At 39.2% G+C, this 20,544-nt stretch overlaps 1 protein-coding gene across 1 annotated transcript; it reads right to left on the reverse strand.

Moving 5' to 3' along the window:
• Positions 1–529: 529 nt before the first annotated feature.
• On the reverse strand, positions 530–15,682 carry LOC113445512 (keratin, type II cytoskeletal 4-like). The gene is made up of 9 exons (XM_026714724.2): positions 15,173–15,682; positions 11,885–12,096; positions 10,529–10,589; positions 9,009–9,104; positions 6,737–6,901; positions 6,202–6,327; positions 3,714–3,934; positions 2,182–2,210; positions 530–1,355 (listed from the first exon to the last, which is right to left on the reverse strand). The coding sequence occupies exons 1-9, from the start codon at positions 15,668–15,670 to the stop codon at positions 616–618; spliced, it is 2,148 nt and encodes a 715-aa protein (XP_026570509.2). The 5' UTR covers positions 15,671–15,682; the 3' UTR covers positions 530–615.
• Between the last annotated feature and the right edge of the window lie 4,862 nt (positions 15,683–20,544).

The raw sequence follows: 20,544 nt of genomic DNA on the forward strand, positions 1-20,544 counted from the left end.
ACTATTTTGTAGTACTAATTTGTCAGAAATATGGTTAATCCTGATTTCTGGAATTAAGTTCTCCTTGTAACATTTTGCTTTCTTCTTGCACTAGCAGACCCCACTTATTAAACAGACTCACACAATCACCACAAGAAGTCCAAGAGGGAAAGCAATGTAAATCTAAGCATCGGAAGGGAATGAATATCTTGGAATGTCAAATGTATGCTTGCATTAGCTATAGCAATAAAATGAATTTGGAATAAAAAAAGTAGTTTGAATAGCTTTAAAAAAAATACTGCAGCCCCTCTCCTAAAACAATGCATTTGTTTTCCAGTTAATACAAATTTGTGAATAAAACATCAGTATAAAATTTTAGTAAGAGTATGTTTAAGAAAAAAAAAAAGCCAGTGCCAAAAATATATGGAAAAATGGTGGACTTGACAGAAAATGATTCTGTGGCAAATATCTCGCTTAAAGTAATAGATTCACCAAAATACAAATAGAGAATGGGTTACTAGTCATGGACATAGTTCCAAAGTGTTTAGGAGAATTTTTATTGTGCTGTCAGGATCTATGACCAACTTTATAGTAGATGGATTGCTGAATGTTAAAAATAAGACTGTCCCAATCTCTTTAAAAAAGTGTTACAGCCTGAGGGTAGCACAGTACCCCAGAAGTTCCTACTGGTGCAGCATAGCACACCCCTGCAGGTGCTCCTGCTGGTCCCGCATAACACACCCTTGCAGGAGCCCCTAGTGATCCAGAGTAACACACTGTTGCAGGACCTCCTGCTGGTCCAGAGTAACACACACCCCCTGCTGCACCTACACCTGCAGAGGCCAGGTTCCCTTCAGCTGCAACCCCCCTTGGGGCTCCTGCCCTAGAGCACCACCCCGCATCTCCAAATGGAGCAGTCCCTGAGGGTTCATAACCTTCACGGGGGTAGCTTCCATCGGGGAGATTCCCTACCACAGCCGTAGGCCTATATCCCCTTTCTCCACCGCAGACGGATCCATGGGCGGTTCGTGTGCTGAATCCTGCACCTGGGCCATAGCCAGCACCTCTACCAGCCTCTTCTGTAGAGGGGCGGCACACGCCTGCAGAGAGATTACCAGAGCTGGACTCATTCCTATAGCTATGCCCTCTTCCTTGGTGGAACTCTGTATCTGCTGATACATTCCTGGGAACTGTATTGCTCCTTCCAAAACTTTGATCAAATCCAGTACTTCTGGAGCTGTAGTTCCTATTGCTTCTCCCCTGACTTTCCATTCCATATCCTTTACCAAATCTCCTATCATATCCTCCACCCAGAGGACCATATCCACTTGAAAATGGGAACCCAGCTGCATTCTCTGTTCCGGGTTTGATCACATCTGTAAGAAAAAGTAGAAAAGTCAACTTGTGTGATCCAGAGACCTATGGAAACCTATTTCCCACCTTATCTTTGAAATATGATTGCTTTAATACTTTCAAGGATGTATAATGAAAGTGATAAATGAATCCCTTCTAACTCTTCTTCCAAAGTAAACTAAAAAAAAAAATACAGCTTTGCTGTAGAAAAAGTTTTCCCTCTAAAAAAAAACCCTCACAAAAATGGGAATAAGCCAATTATAAGAAATAAAAAGACAACTATTTGGTCATACTAGCTAGAAAACCTATGCCTCTCTCCTGCCAAGTCTTTAACTCTGGAGTTTGTTTAGGTTGTTGGTATTTCTTTCTTTATTTCTTTTAAACAGATTGTTATTGTGCAAAGGTTATTTGGATTTAACTTTTCTATTTTTACTGATGTGATCCACCTTAACTGATAGCTGGATAGGAAAGTAATAATAAATAACCAAAAAGATATACACACATCAACTGATGAACATGGACCAGTACAAATCCTAATCTTGATTTTCCCAACAGAAGTGTTGTTGTTTTTTAGTCAGTTTTTAACTCATGGCAGGTCTCTGCAGTTTTCTTGGCAAGATTTCAGAAATGTGCTGCCATTGCTCCTTCCTACAGTTTAGAGAGAGGGACAAGGCCAAGGTCTCCCTATTGGCTTTATACTTAAGGTGGTACTAGAACTCACGGTCTCCCCATTTCTAATCTGGTGCCTTAATACCAGCTGGCTCAAACTGGAACTATAGCATACATGCAGTCCCTAAAAAGCCTATAACTGATGATATAACCCACCATATTTTCATGCTTTTTACTTACCTATACAGACAGGATTTCCTAAGTGTATCCTATGGGGAGGAAAAAGAAGATTCCATTACAATCAGGTAGCCTGATGACTTATTTCAGAAAGACATCCCAGTTCCTTGTCCTGCCCATGGCCTTTTGTAATTGTAATTTTGGAATAGCAATAGCACTTAGACTTATATATCACTTTATAGTGCTTTACAGCCCTCTCTAAGCAGTTTCACAGAGTCAGCATATTGGGGCCCCCAAACAAGTTGGCTAATTTTTCTTCATTTTATCTGAGGCGGGTTTGGCTTATAAAACTATTGGAATACGCTTATTCAGAAAACCATAAATACAGTACTCCTTAACTTACAACCATTTGTTTAGTGATGGTTCGAAGTTAAGATGACTTATGTTTGTCACCCTTACGAAAAAGGTGACTTATGTTTGTCACACTTACGAATAATGTTGCAGCATCCTCATGGTCATGTGATCAAAATTTGGATGCTTGGCAACTGGTTCACGTTTATGACATTTGCAGTGTCCCAGAGTCAGGTGGTTGCTTTCTCTGCAACTTCCTGACAAGCCAAATCAATGGGGAAGCAAGATTCACTTGACAGTTCTATTAGTAGTGTAACAGAGTGATTCACTTAGCAACTGTGGCAAGAAAGGTCATAACATGGGATAAAATTTGCTTAACAACTGTCTCAGTTAGCAGCAGAAATTTTGGGCTCAACTGCGGCCATAAATTGAGGACTAGCTATATACAATTATTAAATCCTGACACATCAATCTACTGGTTTATGTCCAACAATGACAGAGGAAGAAAAACTGTCTTAAACCATAGGTTATTTGAGGGGGGTGGGCAGTAGGAAGAACGAATACAAAGATATATGATCTTTCATGCCTAATTATAGACATGCCAAAGATCTGACCTGAAAGCCAAACCTAACATTAGCTAAAAGATTTCCACCTTGAAAAAGCTAGAGTCCATGAAGGGGATACTACTGTAAAAAAAAATATTCAAGACAGAATTTGCCCTGTGGCTAAAGTTTATTTAACGAACGAATTTCTGCCTCGGGAGAAATACTAGGTTCCTTCTCAGCTGACAAAGTTGACTGAATTAAAAAGGAGGAGAAAAGAATCAGAAGGAGTTTCACATTTCATTTGGGATATATTGAATGTCAGGACTCCGACATACACCCCCATTCAAATCATAAGTCTCTAGCCACATCTCTCAGAGTAAAAAGGATTGATTTATTAGGAGTCAACATGTCGGCGTTTCCCGGTTGCAGCAGACTCTGACACATCATTCATTTCACCCTTGACCCTGGTCTTCCCCCTACTCTCTGGATGTATATTCTCCAACGAGAACACATCCATAGCCAAGAGTCATCAATCATGCTCTCCAGTAATAATTTTGTGTGTCAGAAGCTTCGGTTGCCAAAGCGATTATCTGAGGCATTTGAAGAATGCATTATTTTCCCCCCACTCTCTTTCTGCTGGCAGCTAAAAAGACCAAAGCAGCATCTTTTTAGTTGACATTGAATGTCATTCATAGTCACCTGCTCTCCTCTCCCTCCAGCAATGTCTTATAGGTAGCAATTTCAATGTCAAGAGCGAGCTTGGTGTTCAGAAGCTCTTGGTAATCCCTTAGCAGCCTTGCTAAGTCATCCTTGGCCTTCTGTACAGCAGTTTGCAGATCGATATGCTTATCCCGGGCATCTTTCAGAGCACAATCTCCATGCTGCTCAACCTCACAAATGGATGTTTGGAAAGCATTAACCTGTTCAGAACAGACAAGCAAAGTCCACACTGAATCAATGAATGAGAAAATGGCACTGCAGTGCATGCCCGTTTGTAATAACGCAAATAAGGAAAAAGAAACGCATTTTTAGCATGTCAGATTGTGGACTTGAAGGAAAAGCCAATAGCCAAAAAAAAAAAAAAAGTCAAGGCTAAAAATTGAGAAGCGTTTTAAGTTTTCGGTGTTTTGAGTTTAGAATTGTGAGAAAGCATCCAATCAAAATGAAACAATAGTTGAGCTAAGCAGAAATTAACATTAGGTTGAAAATGTCTGAAGGAAGAAATGAAAGCAACATCCACATTAAAAAAAAAGATGAAAATCACCATAATTGCAACGACAGAGAAAGGAAAGAGCAGAAGGAAAAATACTGTCCAGGAGGGCCTGATAGGAAGAGAGAGAAAAATGAAGCGACTAATATAGACAGAAAAATTGGAATAGGATGTAAGAAATGAAAAACACAAAGAACTTGGCCACAAAATCCAACTTGTTCAATAAGCAAGAGGAATTTAGTATCCTACAGTAAGAACAGTAAACATTAAAAATATGGAAACCCAGCCATACAAATATCAGTGCTTTCTTTCATTCTTTGTATTCATTTTCAACTCTGTTTCTTGACTTTCAATTTCTTCGCTCACAAGTTTGGATCAAGGGAATAGACTGGCAAATCATCCATTGTGAGGAAAATGAGAAATTATTCCCAAATAAAGTAGACCAAAAATAATGTAGATTTGCTTGTAGACTTACTTGTGTGTAATAGCTTTCGCTGTCAATAAAAATAGATCACAACTCAATTTGGAGAAGAAAACTAACTAGGCAACCTCCATGCCTGCTAAGCCTGTTGCTCAGGTTATTGACCATTGATGGACAACTTCAGGGCCCCTGTCTTGCCATCTTCTGGTTCCTTATCTTTAAATTTGACCTTGGTTGAAGATTCCTCAAACAGAAGGGGGCTTAAATTACTAATTCAAATAGAGATTGTCCTCTACCAAACAGGAGGAGGATTATAGTCTCATAATGAAACCAATCAAGAACAACTGTGGAAAAGAGAATCTGTTAAAATCACCACTACCTTTACATCTATGGCAGGGGTGTCAAACTGGACTTCTTTGAGGGCCAAATCAGCATTGTAGTTCTCCTCTGTGGGCTGGTTGGGTGGGGGAGATGGGATGAACACCTCCTGTAGCACTTTGATGACCAAAATGGGGCATGGGACGGCACACATGACCCATGCATGGTCCCCTCTGTGCCCCATTTTGGCCATTAGGGTGCTGCAGGAGGTCATCCAGGCTGAAAACCAGCCATATGGGGCTGCATGTGGCCCCATGCATCGGATTTTCACTAGCAGAGGCACTGCAGTCTGGTCCTTTGCTATTTCCAGGTCAGTCCCGTGGGCCAGATTTAAGCACCCATGGACCTTGAGTTTGACACCCCTGATCTAGGGGGAAACAAGGAATTTTATATTTATAGGATTTTCCATCCATTGAATCAGAATAGAGCTGGAAGGGACCTTGGGGGTCTTCTAGTCCAGCCCCCCTGCTCATACAGGAAATCCTACCTATACCATTTCATTTTGATGGAAGCCATGGTGACACCATGCATGTCACAATGCCATCACACACAAACTATGCAAATTACATAATTCAGGTCAGTCGCTTCATGATGTTATGATGCGCATGTATGTGTGATATCTCCCCATTCCTAAGAGGTCTGTAAGGGGCATGCATAAGAGCACCAACATGCCTACTGTCCCCGTCCTACTGTCCCCTATTATTCGTACCCATTTCATGTACATTTAATCATGTTTCCAACTATATCTGTTATCTAAAACATGCTTGACAAAATAAATAAATAAAAAATAAATAAACAAATACCACTCATCTTCCCATAGATGCCCAGGCTTGCTTTTATTCTTGTTTAAACTATTTTAACTCAAAGAAGTCCTGTTGCCTGACATAAATAGAGGATATAAATATTCCTGACATGTGTGAAGTTGTAGGGTCGGTACGCAAACCAGCAGGAGTGCTAATGCTATTATGGAGGGCAGTTGAGATTAAAAATAACAATGGCAATTTCCACAAATTGCCAATGTTTTACTAAGTGCTAAACATAAACAGCATATTTCAACCCTCGTGGAAGCATTCACAAAAAGTATTGACAAGTTTGGACTCTGTAATGAGGTTTTCAGAAATGACAATAGGTATATTGAAACAAAGGGATGAGGAATAACACACCAGGGTTGCCCCTACCTGTTTTTTTATAATATCATGTTCAGACTGCAATTTATGAACCAGACGAGTCAGATCTGCGATCTCTTGCTGGTTGATCTTCAGAGTTTGGGAATATTTTCCTCTTTGTTGCTGAAGCTCCTGGAACTGATATCCAAGACAATTTTTTTTTTAAAAAAAATCATGTTAATAATATTTCCACCACATGTCATTTACATCTTGATAAGTTCCTATTGGATTGTGAGGACAATCCAAAAGCCTTAATAAACAAAAGTTCTCAGTGGGGTTCCTAGGCATTCCCAACTTCAGCCTGTTTTGACCTAAGGGACATGCTAAAGAGAACAGGGTCAAGAAAAAATTTAGGTGGACAAAAATGGTGGGACAGAGAAAAAGGAGCATGCATTAATATTTCGTGAATTAAGTATTGTTCCTCTGGAACAAACCAAGGAGATGTTTTGGAGAATGACAGAGAAAGGATTTGAAAAATGGAATGAATTCCATAAGACCCATATAGTTTTCCAAACAGATGCAAAGACCGCATGCCCCTGTAACTTACTCGGTTTTCATAAAAAGCATTAACTTCTTCTTTGCTCCCTTGGGCAACATTCTGATACCATGCTTCCACGTTTTTGATGATGCAGTCAATGTCCAAGTCTCGGCTGTTGTCCATTTGCAACAGGATGTTGGTGTCATAAACATTGTGACTGAGCTGTGCTAATTCCTGCAAAATCATAGAAAATCTGTGGCTGAACCAGGTAGGAAAGGCTCTCACACCTTCAGGGCAGGGGTGGGATTCTACAGGTTCGCACCTATTCACTAGAACCAGTTGTTAACATTCTAAGCAGTTCAGAGAACCGGTTGTTAGAAGAAATTACTGGCCTAATCCTGTAAGGCAGGAAGGAAACATTCTGGTGTTGCTTACAGAAACTGCCTCTCCGTTAACCTTTATTACGTTCTTGGCAGGACTAGACTTCCTGTCTCAGGAACTTCTCTGGAGTTTTTTTCCCCTCCTTTGCTGGTACTTTGCTTGTGTGGAGTGACCATTCAAAGCACTGAAAAAAGTGACTTATGACCATTTTTCACACTTACGACTATTGCAGTCGTAACAGTCCCACAGTCACGAGAGGCCAGGCGAGGAGATGCGTGCCTCAATGTGAGTGATGTTGAGTTGGCCACACCCACCAGTCACATGACCACCAAGCCATGCCCACCAACTAAGCCACACTCACAGAACTGGTTGTTAAAAAATTTGAATCCCACCCCTGCTTCAGGGTGACATAAAACCAAACCATGACATATGACTTGACTGTAACAGGGGCTTCCCCAAAGCTATTACTTTAAATGAAATATGTGAAAGTATCCTGTTCGCTGATTTAGTGAAGCATATTCTTCAACTCTGAATAAGAACGTTGCCACTACAACTGATTATTTTCCTGACAAAACCTCTGCTGCTCTATATACTGTATATTCCTCCTGTCTTTTAAAATCCTTCCCACTGGGCTTGTACCAGGCCAGACTGAGACCAACTAATGTCCTAAGCAGTACCCAATGATGGTGCCTCTTGGCCCTTCCATTGCTTCACTGTCAAAACATTAAAAGAGCTGTGGTTGCAGAGCAGTTAGAATGCAATATTACAAGCAAACTCTGCCCACAGCCAGGAGTTCGATCCTGACCAGCTCAAAGTTGACTTAACCTTCCATCCTTCCAAGGTTGGTAAAATGAGGACCCAGATCATTGGGGGCAATACGTGGACATTTGTAAACCACTCGGAGAGGGCTGAAAAGCAATGTGAAGTGGTATATAAAATGCTATTGCTATTAAGTCTCAAAAAGCACCAAATAAATTAACATTCTTTCATGCCATCCTCAAGTTGAACCTGACAACTATATTATATATAATACACACACACACAAAAAAATAGCAATAATTCGTAATATACTTACTTACTTACTTAGTTATAACTAAGGCAATAGAAAAAAATGCAGATACAGAAAAAGTCTCTGTTGTGTCCCTCTTCCCTTGATGGTCAAAGTACATGATTGTTTTACTTAATGGTAAAAAAGTTTGGCTTGCACCTTGGAGTGACAATTTTGTGTCATCCTGGTGACTATTTTGCCTTCTCATATTGCTCAAGGCTAAGGTTGTTTTGAGGCATGCTGGAAATAAAAATGGTGGCTACCATTGTATCCCCCCCCAAAAAAAAAAAATACTGTGAGGGACATTCGCTCCTATAGGAGTCAAGCCATTTGAGGGAAGTATATTCTGAGATACTTCAACCCAACTCTAGGAGCGTTGCTTGGTTGCGCTCATAGGAAACCTAATTTATTTATCTAATTTCTACAGCCAAGTGATTCTGGGGGGCTTACAATTCTAAAACAATTTTAAAAATTTAAAAGACAATGAAAACTAAAAAAAAAAAAAATCCACAAAATCAATAAGTATAAACTGCGACCATGAAGATTAATCAACCAATAGTAAATCCAAGTAACGGGACCCTTCGCAAATTATTTTGACAGAGTTGGAGCCACTTCTAAGAGATTTTATTTTCCTTTCTTGTAATCTTACCATTTTCTGTCCATCAGTGGGCATTGCTTTTTTATATAATGAATACAGGAAGATGAAAAAAATGCCTGTGAATCTAATTTTATCCAACTGTTTTTATTTAGAAAATTATAGATCACTGTAAGAAGGATTCCTGTCTTTCCTATTCCTGGTGGCATGCGAAATCCAAATTAACAAGAAAATTTGTTTGTACTGGTGGAATACATGTTCATATTCTTTCCCTGGTGAGTCAATTCTATCTAAAATAATCCCAGGATTGTTCTTACCTCCGCGTAGATACCACTGCGAAATTCCAATTCTCCGCTGAGCAAACGTACTTTCCCCTCCAGTTCTGACTTGCTCAGAGAAATGGAGTCTACATCCTGAAGATGATAGAAAAGTTAATTAAACATTTTTTCAATTTGGAAATATTGTCTAGGTCCAGGCAACCCTATCATTAGACAGAGCAAGATGGTAGATCCTTGGGGTGCAACCGGAGATAAATAGAGCCTGACATTTTCACTTAAAGATCCAGCTGCCTATCCCAAAGGATCTATTCTAGCCTGCCTTGGCTTAACTGAATGCCCTCAATTCACAACACTGGAGAGGCTGCTGACTGAAGTGGAAAGGTAAACCAGTTTTAAAGCTGGTGGGGTTTTGGTTTGCTCAAAATAGAGCAACATAAATTATAAAAACAGGCAGCAAGGAAGTCTGATGAAATAGAAAAGGAAAGTAGGACAAATATTCCATACTATCTTCCCCCATTCAAGGATGTCACACAATTTGGGGTATCTTCTTGGACTGGCAACTGTGTCCAGGAAGGCCTGTGTAACTTCATCTGGTGTGCCAGTTGCAGATTTTCTTAGATCAGGGGGCTTTTCAGACAATCACTCCTGTCTTAAGTCACCTCACAGTTCTGTTCGCACTGTGCTTAATGCCATCCATATAGGCCGTTCAGAAGCTGCTGTTGGTTCATAATGAAGCATTGTGGGCAATGGTGAGCACCTCTGCTTTGGGAGCTGCACAAGTTGCTAGTTTACTTCCAGATGCTATTCAAGTTGCTGATCATTACCTATAAAGCCCAACATGGCATCAGGCCTGATTACCTGAGTGACTGCCTGTCTTCCATGGCCAAACCTATCTGGTAGAATTGGCATGCTCTGGTATCTTTGATTTTAAAAATGTCATCTATCAGGACTCTGGAAGATCACTTCTCTGTAGCAGTGCCTGCCCTCTGGAATGAGATTTTGAACAGCCTCTTCACCCTACTGGTGTCTTGAAGGATCTTCACACAGGCCTTTTGCGGGCATGAGTGAAACCCTCTTTAGTTTGTGTTTGATTTCCGTCATCTGTATTTGTTCCGGCTCTATTATACTTTTCAAAATGCGGGGATCTAAATTGTTCCCAGTGTTCTGGATACTGCTACATACTGGATACTGCACACTGTTAGCAGATTTACTTTTGATAGAGGTTAAGACAAAACAGACCACTTTGTGTGTTTTTTCTATGATGAAAATGTGAGGATGCCTTTCATTTCCTGATGAAAAAAAGAGAGAGGTCCATCTATCATAGGTAAAATGGCACCTTAAGAATCACTGATTGGGGAATATGGCAAGTCTGGGGGTTGGACTAGATGACCTACAAGGTCCCTTCCAACTCTGATTACCTATAATCTGTAAGTGATTTCTTACAGCAATAGAGAATGGGTATGGTCCCTGGGAAGGGAGAGAGAGAGGGAGGAAGGGAGGAAGGCCTTCTTTTGCAGTAGAATTTTAGTTAGTTTAAGTCACTAATCCAGAAATCTTACCTTCTTGAGCAGCACAAATTCATTTTCTGCATCTGTACGTCTTTTGACTTCCTGTTCATATCTGTGGAAACATGGAATAAGAGCTGTGTACCATTCGAAGCATAACTCTCTGTGAGTCATCACAAGCCAAAAAGGTTAAAGACTACCTTTCCCATAAAATGATATGAAGTAAATTGCTTAGGCTATTTACATATTTTGAATGCCCTTGTCCATTCCTTTTCTTGTCCATTAGTTATCATTTTCTTTTTTATGTAATGATTGAAATGCCTGAAATACATATTATATAATGTTAATAACATAGACATGCTACACTTAATATAGAGCCAGTTTAGTCTAGTGGTTAAGGCATCAGTCTAGAATCCAAGAGACACTGAGTGGTTGGGTGACTTTAGGCCAGACAGTATCTCTCAACCATACCTACCTCACAGGATTGTGGTTGTAATAGGGAAAATAGGAGGAAGGAGGACTATTAGGTATGTTTACCACCTTGAATTATTTATAGAAATAATAAAAGCAGGTTAAAAATTTTAAAGAGATTGTTATTCAATTACTTTTGTAAAAGAATCCAAAGTATTTTTTATTCCATCCAATGGAGCATTGCTCACTAGCAAGTTAATTTATCCCTCCTTGTGGTTATTTGATTGGCTTACATGTTTCAAAAAAAAAAATCATAGAAATTGTTGTGAGACATGGACAAAATATTGAACATTCAAGTGCCATTAGGCGTTTTTTAGCAGAAAGAGCATCAAAAATGTGTTTATTTAGTAAATGTTGCTCAGAACAGTTTTCTTTGTACAATTGGAAGGAATTTATAGACCTTCTAAATATTGATCATAATTCAACAGCAATTTTCAGATATTTTAATCAGTGTTTAAATTATGCTGGAAAGTTTTAAAAAGGCAATTCCATTTGGACTAGAGAACAAAAATAAATCTAAGAAGCATATTTAAAAGTTCTTATAATCAAACGATAAGGAAGTATTGCAAGAACATGAGACTTGAGAACTGTGGGCTATGGAAAACATAATTTTGAGTTTATACAGAATTTTCAAGATTTTTATGAATGCATTACAGGACATTACCTCCTGTAGATTATATTACATTAATTCCACCTTGCTTTAACTCCCTTTTTAAGTCTTTTAAATATTTTCCAGTTCACAAGGCATGAAAGCAAAAGTTGAAAAAAAAACCTTATTTCAATTTGCGTAGCTGGTCTCCTCTTTTTAATTGAGACAATTGCTATGTGCTTCGAAAGTATTGAATAAAATGAGTTACTTAGCTCCATGTTAGTGCCAATGGGTACTCCAGCTGAGAACATTAAAGAGTATGTCTTTTTTCCCCTCCTGATCACCCTTACTTGCACTTGATGTCCTCCACCACTTGTTCAATAGCAACATTTTCGTTTCTTAGATGATCTTGGGTATTTAATAAACACTCCAGTTCCTTTCTCATGTTGTTGATGAAGTTGTTGTAACACGGTTCCAGGCTTTTCTTGGCTGGAATGACCTGTTCTTGCAAAAGGTTCCATTTGGTCTCAAGTACTTTGTTCTGTAGCTCTAGGTTTCGGACCTATTTCATAAACCAGAATCCAACAATATCATAAATTAGAGAATGATTCAAGACTTAACTATATTTCTGAAATGAAATTTACTTTGGTCTGCTTTCATCCTATATAAATTTCATTAAAATTAAATATAGTTAATTATGGATATGATTCCTCTCTAATTATGTGTTTATTAATTTCTTACTTCTATTATTACAATTTCTTAACCTCTAGAGATCTCTGGGACCAGAGGCCAATCTTCTGAAGTTCTGGAGCTTTAGGATATGCACTTCCAAGACAAACAATGAGGCATACTGTGTATCCGCAGAAAAGGAAAGAGGGACCCAAATACACATGTGGTCAATGTTATCATCACATACTGTGATTCCAAAAAGACTTTGGAGTACAAAGACCTAATGGTAGCATCTGAATGACCTAATTATCACTAATACATCATCAGTTTGGCATCACAGTGGTTTGCTTGGTTGTTGCTGGAACCCTTTTCTCTTTGAGTAAGCTGAGTTACAAACTTTATTAGTATTGAATTGCATAGTCCAGTGATATTTTAAGTAGCATAAACATTTACAGCAAAATGCATATTAAGCACATATAACAATGCACATTGTAAACATATTTTTGCTAGCAAAGTAAGTCACGTATGAAAAGTTCTAGAAAGCCTAAGTCTCAGTAAAATCAGGGGTGGGTTTCTACCAGTTCTGTCCACCTCTGTAGAACCAGTAGCTCTAGTTCTATGTCTGCTGATATTTTTGCCCACCTGGGCTCTTACCTGATCTTTATTTCCTGATTTTTCAACTTCAGCTGCTGAACGAGGCACAGCTGCAGTTAAAAAAGCAGGAAAAGAGGGCTGTTTCAAAGGCTGCTTCTCTGCACACAGCATGCTGATGACGATTTACAGGCATGTGGCTCACAGTGCAGGGAAGCTCGTAAATCCCGAACGGGTAGTTAACCCTGTCGTATCCCACTCCTGAGTAAAATGTTTAACACAGCTTTGTAGATAAGTCAAAATTGCTATTGTTTCTCAATATTGAAATTTCCCATATTAATTTTCCCAAGCATGGGGGCCAGAAGAGTAATTGAGCCCATGATGGAAGATGTTTTCATGAGACATTTTCATATGGTTGGAAACAATACTTTTTTAATATTATGTTTATATTTTATTTTAATTCTTCTTAGCTTTCCAGAGCTGTACTGCTGAGATGCGCAGTTGTAGAAATAGATCTAAATAAAATATAAATAAATATCAATGATTGGAACACATCTCTTATGGTTCATAGCAAGTGTGCTGGGCTGAGAGCCAAAATCCAACCCATCTGGTATATATCATACTGGCAAGAGTGCATTATGTAGTATTAAAAAATAAAATAATCCAAAACAGATTAAAAGAGCACATATTCTACATTCTTGATTTGCTTTTCCAATCGACATCACTGCCTAGAATACTAAAGCTAGTTTCATTTGTAAACTATCAATCCTTTCCAAAAGAAAAGTCCTTTCAGTACATTCACCTAGAAAAGTAAATTAAAGTTCCAAGCAGAAAAAGAAAGAATACAGAGATAAACAAAAAGTCTAAAGGATCAGATGAAAATAATGATGCCAGACAAAATCTTGTTTCCTCTAGCTTAGTATCTAAATGAAATCCATTGCTATATAAGTAGAAATACAAAGCCAAGAGTGTGGTAATAATTGGCATATTTCTGGCTCAAAAATACATATTATATTTGGTGAAATTGTGTGTGTGTGTGTGTGTGTGTGTGTGTGTGTACATGTTAGATAGATGATAGAGTGATAGAGAGATAGATGATAGATGATAGATAGATCCACAGACAAACAGATATAAATAATACATGATAGAGACAAAGAGATAGAGAGATGATAGATGATGATGATGATGATGATAGATAGATAGATAGATAGATAGATAGATAGATAGATAGATAGATAGATAGATGGATGGATGGATGGATGGATGGATGGATGGATGGATGGATGGATGGATGGATGGGTGGGTGGGTGGATGGATGGATGGATGGATGGATGGGTAGATGGATGGGTGAGTGGGTAGATGGATGGACAGATGGACGGATGGACAGATATAGATAGATGATAGATGATAGGTAGATAATTGATAAATATGCATACATAGGGAAGTTGTATACCAGATTGAATAGTAGGAAACTTGGGCACAAAATAAATGGATATTTGAAGGATATTTTTTTTAAAAAAATTAAATGATGACATGATGTAGAATCTCAAATGACAGACTAATGATTCAATAGATGGGAGAATGATCATGACTGGGCACAAGGTTTGGTTTACGCAGTAGATTCACATTTCAAAAGAAGCAATTTTTTAACATTGCTCTTTATTGAATAATTCTGAGTCAATGTTATTGGTTGCCAACTTTGAAAAGCGAACACTTAGACTTTAGTTCTATGTTGCAATCTCTCCTTAGAGTGAAAAAAGAAGCCCAAAGAGGATGTATTTGAGTAACAGTGGGAATTTTTCCCACCAGTAACCCCCAAAAGCTTGCAATGCTATAAATCAAAGAGTGTACAATATTTTGGCTTGTGTATTTCACAGATGATCAAGCTCATCAGGAACCTATACCCTCACTTCCTGATACTTCCTCCAACAGAACAAGAAATTGTTCCAGTGTTATAGGCGGCATATTGAATGGCTTCCTTAAGTAAACCAATATGAAAGGAGAAAGAAGATTCCCCCAGTGCCATAGCTTTGTATTCTGGCTAACACAGACCAAGATTGCTTAAGAAGCAGCAGAAGCTCTACTATGGATCTCTCCATTTTAGAACGGTTCTCTGAGTTAAGTAACCGAGTGATCAACATATTAAATTTTAAGTTACTGAAATTTTATTGCTAAACAATCTAGTAAAAATGGGCATGAAAGAAAATGTGGAAATTCAGACTTTTTTTTAAAAAAAGAATAGACCGAAGTATATTAAGAGATAAGATAATGTATGCCAAAAGCTGAAAGGATACCTGGTGAAATAGTTAACATATCTAATGTGACTACTACCTTTTTCTTTAGAACACTTCAAGTCAAAGAGAAACCTATTTCCTCACCTTATCAATGAAGGAGGCAAACTCGTTGTTGAGGTTTTTCATCTCTTCCCTTTCATGATCTCGTAGAATATGTTCTTGAGGGTCAACTCCCACGGGCAATGGCTTCAGAAGCTTCTCATTGATTCTAACTCCATGGATGCGATCGCCCCTGCCGTTTGAGTATCCACCAAAAATTCCACAGCTTCCAGTTGAATCATAAACCCTAGGACCATGATGACCCATTGGGCCAACAAAGGCAGGGCTACCAGGAGTTGCACAACCATAGTTGTAGCCACCATAATATCCAGGTTCGTAACCGCCAGTCGCAATTCTTCCTCTTCCACCTATGTTAGAAAGGCTTTGACTGCTGAAACCATGGACCCCACATCTGCTGCCCATGGGATGGTACACGGAGGAGACATAGGCCCTTGGTCCACTAAATCCACCAAGAGCAGAGACAGAGCTAAACCCCCTTCCCCTTAGGAAGGCATTCCTGGATGCTGACACCTGGTGAGTCATTGGGACAAGACGGGATGGTTGATCCAAGGGAACAGGTGCAACAGAAGCAAAGCAGAGCAGTGCAGTCCTCTAGCCCAAGACCTCAAAGCGAATGCTTATATACACTTGTGGAGATGTCCTTGATTGGTTTAGCATTTTAATTTAGGAACTTTCACAGGTTTGGCTTGCCTCAGGGGCAGAAGTGCTTTTCAAAGTGCAGATAGGAATTGCTTTGTTTGCAAGCTTTGTTCAGAACACATAATGTCTGAAAATTGTTTCCCTCACATTATTACAGGCTACAAAGAAAGTGAAGGAAGTTTTTTCTTCCTTTACTGACCACATTCAGTAAACTGAGAGTATGCATGTTGTTAGGATCCTATTTTACTAGTATCAGATAAGTTATAGTAGTATCAGTAAAAAGCATGCATAACAAAAACACACCTAGATGTAATCAGTATATATACATAGTCATACCAAGGAGGAGAAAATTAGTAGAAATCCTATTTATATTTTTAAAAATGTTGTTTTTAGGGCAAAATGAACTCACAAAACAGAACAGTGTTAAAACAGAAGCATTCATTATCTCCTAAGAATCCTATTCTTACAATTCATGGCTAACACAGAAGTTAAGGTTCCTTCTCCTAAGACCCACAGACACAAGCAAACACACACACAAAATTCCCATAAATAAGAGTTTTATGAAACCCACTTCACAAAACAGTGCTCTGTGTTTTCAGTCATAGCAAACCCTACACCAACCTATCATCATCATCATCATCATCATCATCATCATCATCCTTATCATCATCATCATCTTAGCCATTGTCTATCCACTGCAGGATGAAGGCCTGTTCTGCATGTTTTTTTACTACCAGTTCTGTGGGCGTGGCTTGGTGGGCGTGGCTTGGTGGGCATGGCAGGGGAAGGTTACTGCAAAATCCTCATTCCCTCCCCACCCCACTAACCTGTTTTCCAGCTCCGTTCTCCTATGCAGGGCAACAAAGGAAGACCCAGCCGATCAGCTGGGACTCGGGAGGCAGAGAATAGATGGGGGTGGGGCCAGTCAGAGGTGGTATTTACTGGTTCTCTGAACTATTCGAAATTTCCACTATCGGTTCTCCAGAACTGGTCAGAACCCGCTGAATACCACCTCTGTTTCCAACCTATACAATCCTGAGCTTTCTTTTGCCAATAGGGCCCGCAATACTTGCTGATGTCATTGATCCATTTTGTTTTAGATCGCTTTCATGGATGCTTTTTATCAAGTGGGATCCATTCTATGACTACCTTGGCCCACCCGCCATCAGTTCTTGCTATGCTGCACCAGCCCATTTTCATTTCAATTCTTTTACCCTCTTGCTAATATCGTATACTTCAGTTTGTTCTCTAATCCACATACAGGTCTTTCTATCTTGTCTTGTAAAGCCAAGCATGTATTTTTCCATGGCTCTTTGCACCATTCTTAGTATTTGTACGAATTGTGAAAATAGGGTTTCCATGTTTCACTGGCATATGTTAGAGCAGGTAGCACATATACTGATTGAAAACTTTTCTCTTCAGGCATCGGGAGAGGTTGTTCTTGGAAATTATGCTTAGCTTGCCAGATGCCTGCCAACCACATTTAACATGCCATTCAATTTCCTTTATTGCATCACCTTCCATTCCATTCACTATGACATATAAGTCATTATAAACCTGACAGAAAGGGAAATTTAAATATAAAACATTTTTATCCTAAAAGGGTGTGGAGCTGGATTAAAACTAAGAGGTGGAGAAGGGAAAATGTAGCCTTTCTTTTAATATTGAATTTCTGTTAACATCTATTTTCACCATACTTAGGAGACAGGTAGTTTATTCATGGTCACAAATTATTCTTTGATGATGGGATTTTAGAATTGAATGAAAACTCGTTCATTTTACTCTTTTCACATAGGCAGTAGTTAAAATATGAGTATCCTCCTAACACTAAGTACTCCTAGCATTCAAATTAAGCACAAATTAAGACTTGTTTTCAATATTCTGGACTGTAGGAGCCAGACTACTAATAGAGCTCACCACCAAGTAATTCCTTTGTATGTGAGTTTATTTTGTAAGTCCCTGTTTCTGTTTCCTATATTTAAGACGCGCATCTATTTTTCGATCAGTTTTCAAGAAAACACAGAATTCATATGTACACAGTAATACAACACAAACAGCATGTCAAACGGAGCCAAAAATAAACTGGGAGCAGCTCAACAGAAGCATTTATTGTCCAGGTAATCAGCTTACGACCACAATTGGGATTGAAATTTCTGTTGCTAGCCAGGTCAGGTGTTAAGTGAGTTGCATCCAATTATATTACATTTCTGACTCCAGTAATTAAACAAACCACTGCAGTTGTTAAGTGAATCACATGGATGTTAAATAAATCTAGTTTCAATGAAGGAGAATAGTTGTAGCTCTGGGTTGAACGCATTTCAACCTCCTTGGTGCTCTCTGAGCTTGCATGTTTTCTTGCAGATATTTCATTATCCTAACTAGGAAACATCATCGGTGCCAGTAAGGAGTGCTGTTGGCTGTCAGTTTGTATTCTAGTGGCTTGCCCTATCAGTGTGGGTGGGTGGGGGTGATCTTAGAGATTCTTTGGTTGGGCTGTTTATTGATGGCTCTTTGGCAGATTCATGACTGGGGTATTGTTTACTTGACTGTTGGTCTGAAGTTAACCTTGAAGTTAATCTATGCTGATCTGTTATGGCAGCACAGTGGTTAGAGTGCAGTACTGCAGGCTACTTCTGCTGACTGCAATTTGGCAGTTCGATTCTCACCAGGCTCAGGGTTGACTCAGCCTTCCATCCTTCCAAGGTTGGTAAAATGAGGACCCAGATTGTTGGGGGGCAATATGCTGACTCTGTAAACCACTTAGAGAGGGCTGTAAATCACTATAAAAGTGGTATAAGTGCTGTTGCTATTGCTATCTGGGTGCTGATTACTGGTGGAGAGGAGCTGGAGTCTTTTTTATCTCTTTTGGGCTGGCTGGCTCTTTTGCATCATCTATAGATGTTGTTAAAGTCTATGTATCTACTGATGGCTGATTTGTCAGAGTGCCAGGCTTCTAGAAATCCCCTGGCATTTTTGGACTTAGCCTGGTCTAAGATGGTCACACACAAATTATGGTTAGATTTGTCTAGAAGCTGTGAAATGAAAGAATTTTCATCATGCCTTCTGACTGCCAGGTGGTGTTCATGGATGTGTTCTGCCAGTTGACTTCCTGTTTGTCCTACATAGTGGTTGTTTCAGTTCTTACATTGTATGCTGTAGATGACTCCTGTTATCTAATTTCCCCCGATGACTTTCCTTGTCAACGGCAGTTGGGAAAGTCACAAATTGGGAAGGCAGTTGGGAAAGTCACAAATGGTGATCATGTGCTCCCTGGGATGCTGCAAATATTATAACAACATTCTGGTTGCCAAGTGTTCAAGTTTTGATCACAAGATTGTGGGGATGACATTGTCATCAGTGCAAGGACTGGTCACAAGTCACTGTTTTAGTGTCATTGTAATTTTAAATGGTTGCTAAATAAAGGATTGTCAAGGACTACGGGTAATCCCAATACCATATCCTAGTTAATATCACCACAGCTGTATGGATAGAGATCAGAGGTGGTATTCAGCAGGTTCTGACCAGTTCTGAAGAACTGGTAGTGGAAATTTTGAGTAGTTCGGAGAACTGGCAAATACCACCTCTGACTAGCCCCATCCCCATCTATTCTCTGCCTCCCAAGTCCCAGCTGATTGGCTGGGTCTTCTTTTGTTGCCTTGCATAGGAGAACAGAGCTGGAAAGCAGGGGTGGGAAGGGAATGGAGATTTTGCAGTATCCTTCCCCTGGAGTGGGGTGGGAATAGAGATTTTACAATATCCTTTCCCTGCCACACTTACCAAGCCATGCCCACAGAACCAGCAGTAAAAATTTTTGAATCCCACTACTGATACAGATAGGCCTCTTGCCCGCCCCCACCCCCCAATTCCTAGAGACATCTGAGTATGGTTAAACATTTTAATCTTGATAAGGCTATCCCGATGACCACCAACCTATAGATAACAGCTATCTCTGGAACAAAGATGAGACCTGCAACCTGAAGACCCCGATGGAACCTCACAACTCACAGATTTGCATCAGACGTAGGGATAGAAGCAGGGCAGGGTTCTTGCCATGACATTGTGCATCATTTTGACATTGCCGTAGACACCCTTGCCTCTGGGTGGAATCTCTTTTCTTCTGTAATGTCTCCCAGAGTTGTAAAAAAAAATACAATTATGTGCTTAATTACACGAGCAGAGCTTTTATAATGATATGGAGTGGTCTTGAGAACAGTATTTTGGAGGGAATGGTTAGGATGTAAAAAAAAAAAAAACCATGTAGGCATATTCACGATCTGTTCAACTAGAGTGAAGTAACATTTCTGAAAATCTTAATTAAAATTAAAATCTTAAGGAACAATTTGCCTCCAGAAGTTGTGAAGGCTCCAACAATGGAAGTTTTTTTAAAAATGTTGGATAACCATTTGTCTGTTCAGTGTTGGGTTTCCTGCCTAGGCAAGGGGTTGGTCTAGAAGATCTCCAAACTCCCTTCCAACTTTGTTATTCTATTCTATTCTATTCTATTCTATTCTATTCTATTCTATTCTATTCTATTCTATTCTAATTCAACAGCTTTGGGATATTTAGAATGGATAAACAGATTCAGCGGCGTATCTTCCCAAGTATATCTCGAATTTTAAACTGGCATTCGTTACAACTGTTCAATTTCATTATGGGGAAAGCAAGCAAAAGGATATTATTTTATTTAACATATCTCAGGAGTGGAAATATGATCATTTTATAATATTAGAATTATGACGCTCTAACTGTCGTATATC

Source organism: Pseudonaja textilis, chromosome 2 (assembly GCF_049901715.1).
Source record: "Pseudonaja textilis isolate UNSWEBS1 chromosome 2, rPseTex1.2, whole genome shotgun sequence".
NCBI lineage: Eukaryota > Metazoa > Chordata > Lepidosauria > Squamata > Elapidae > Pseudonaja > Pseudonaja textilis.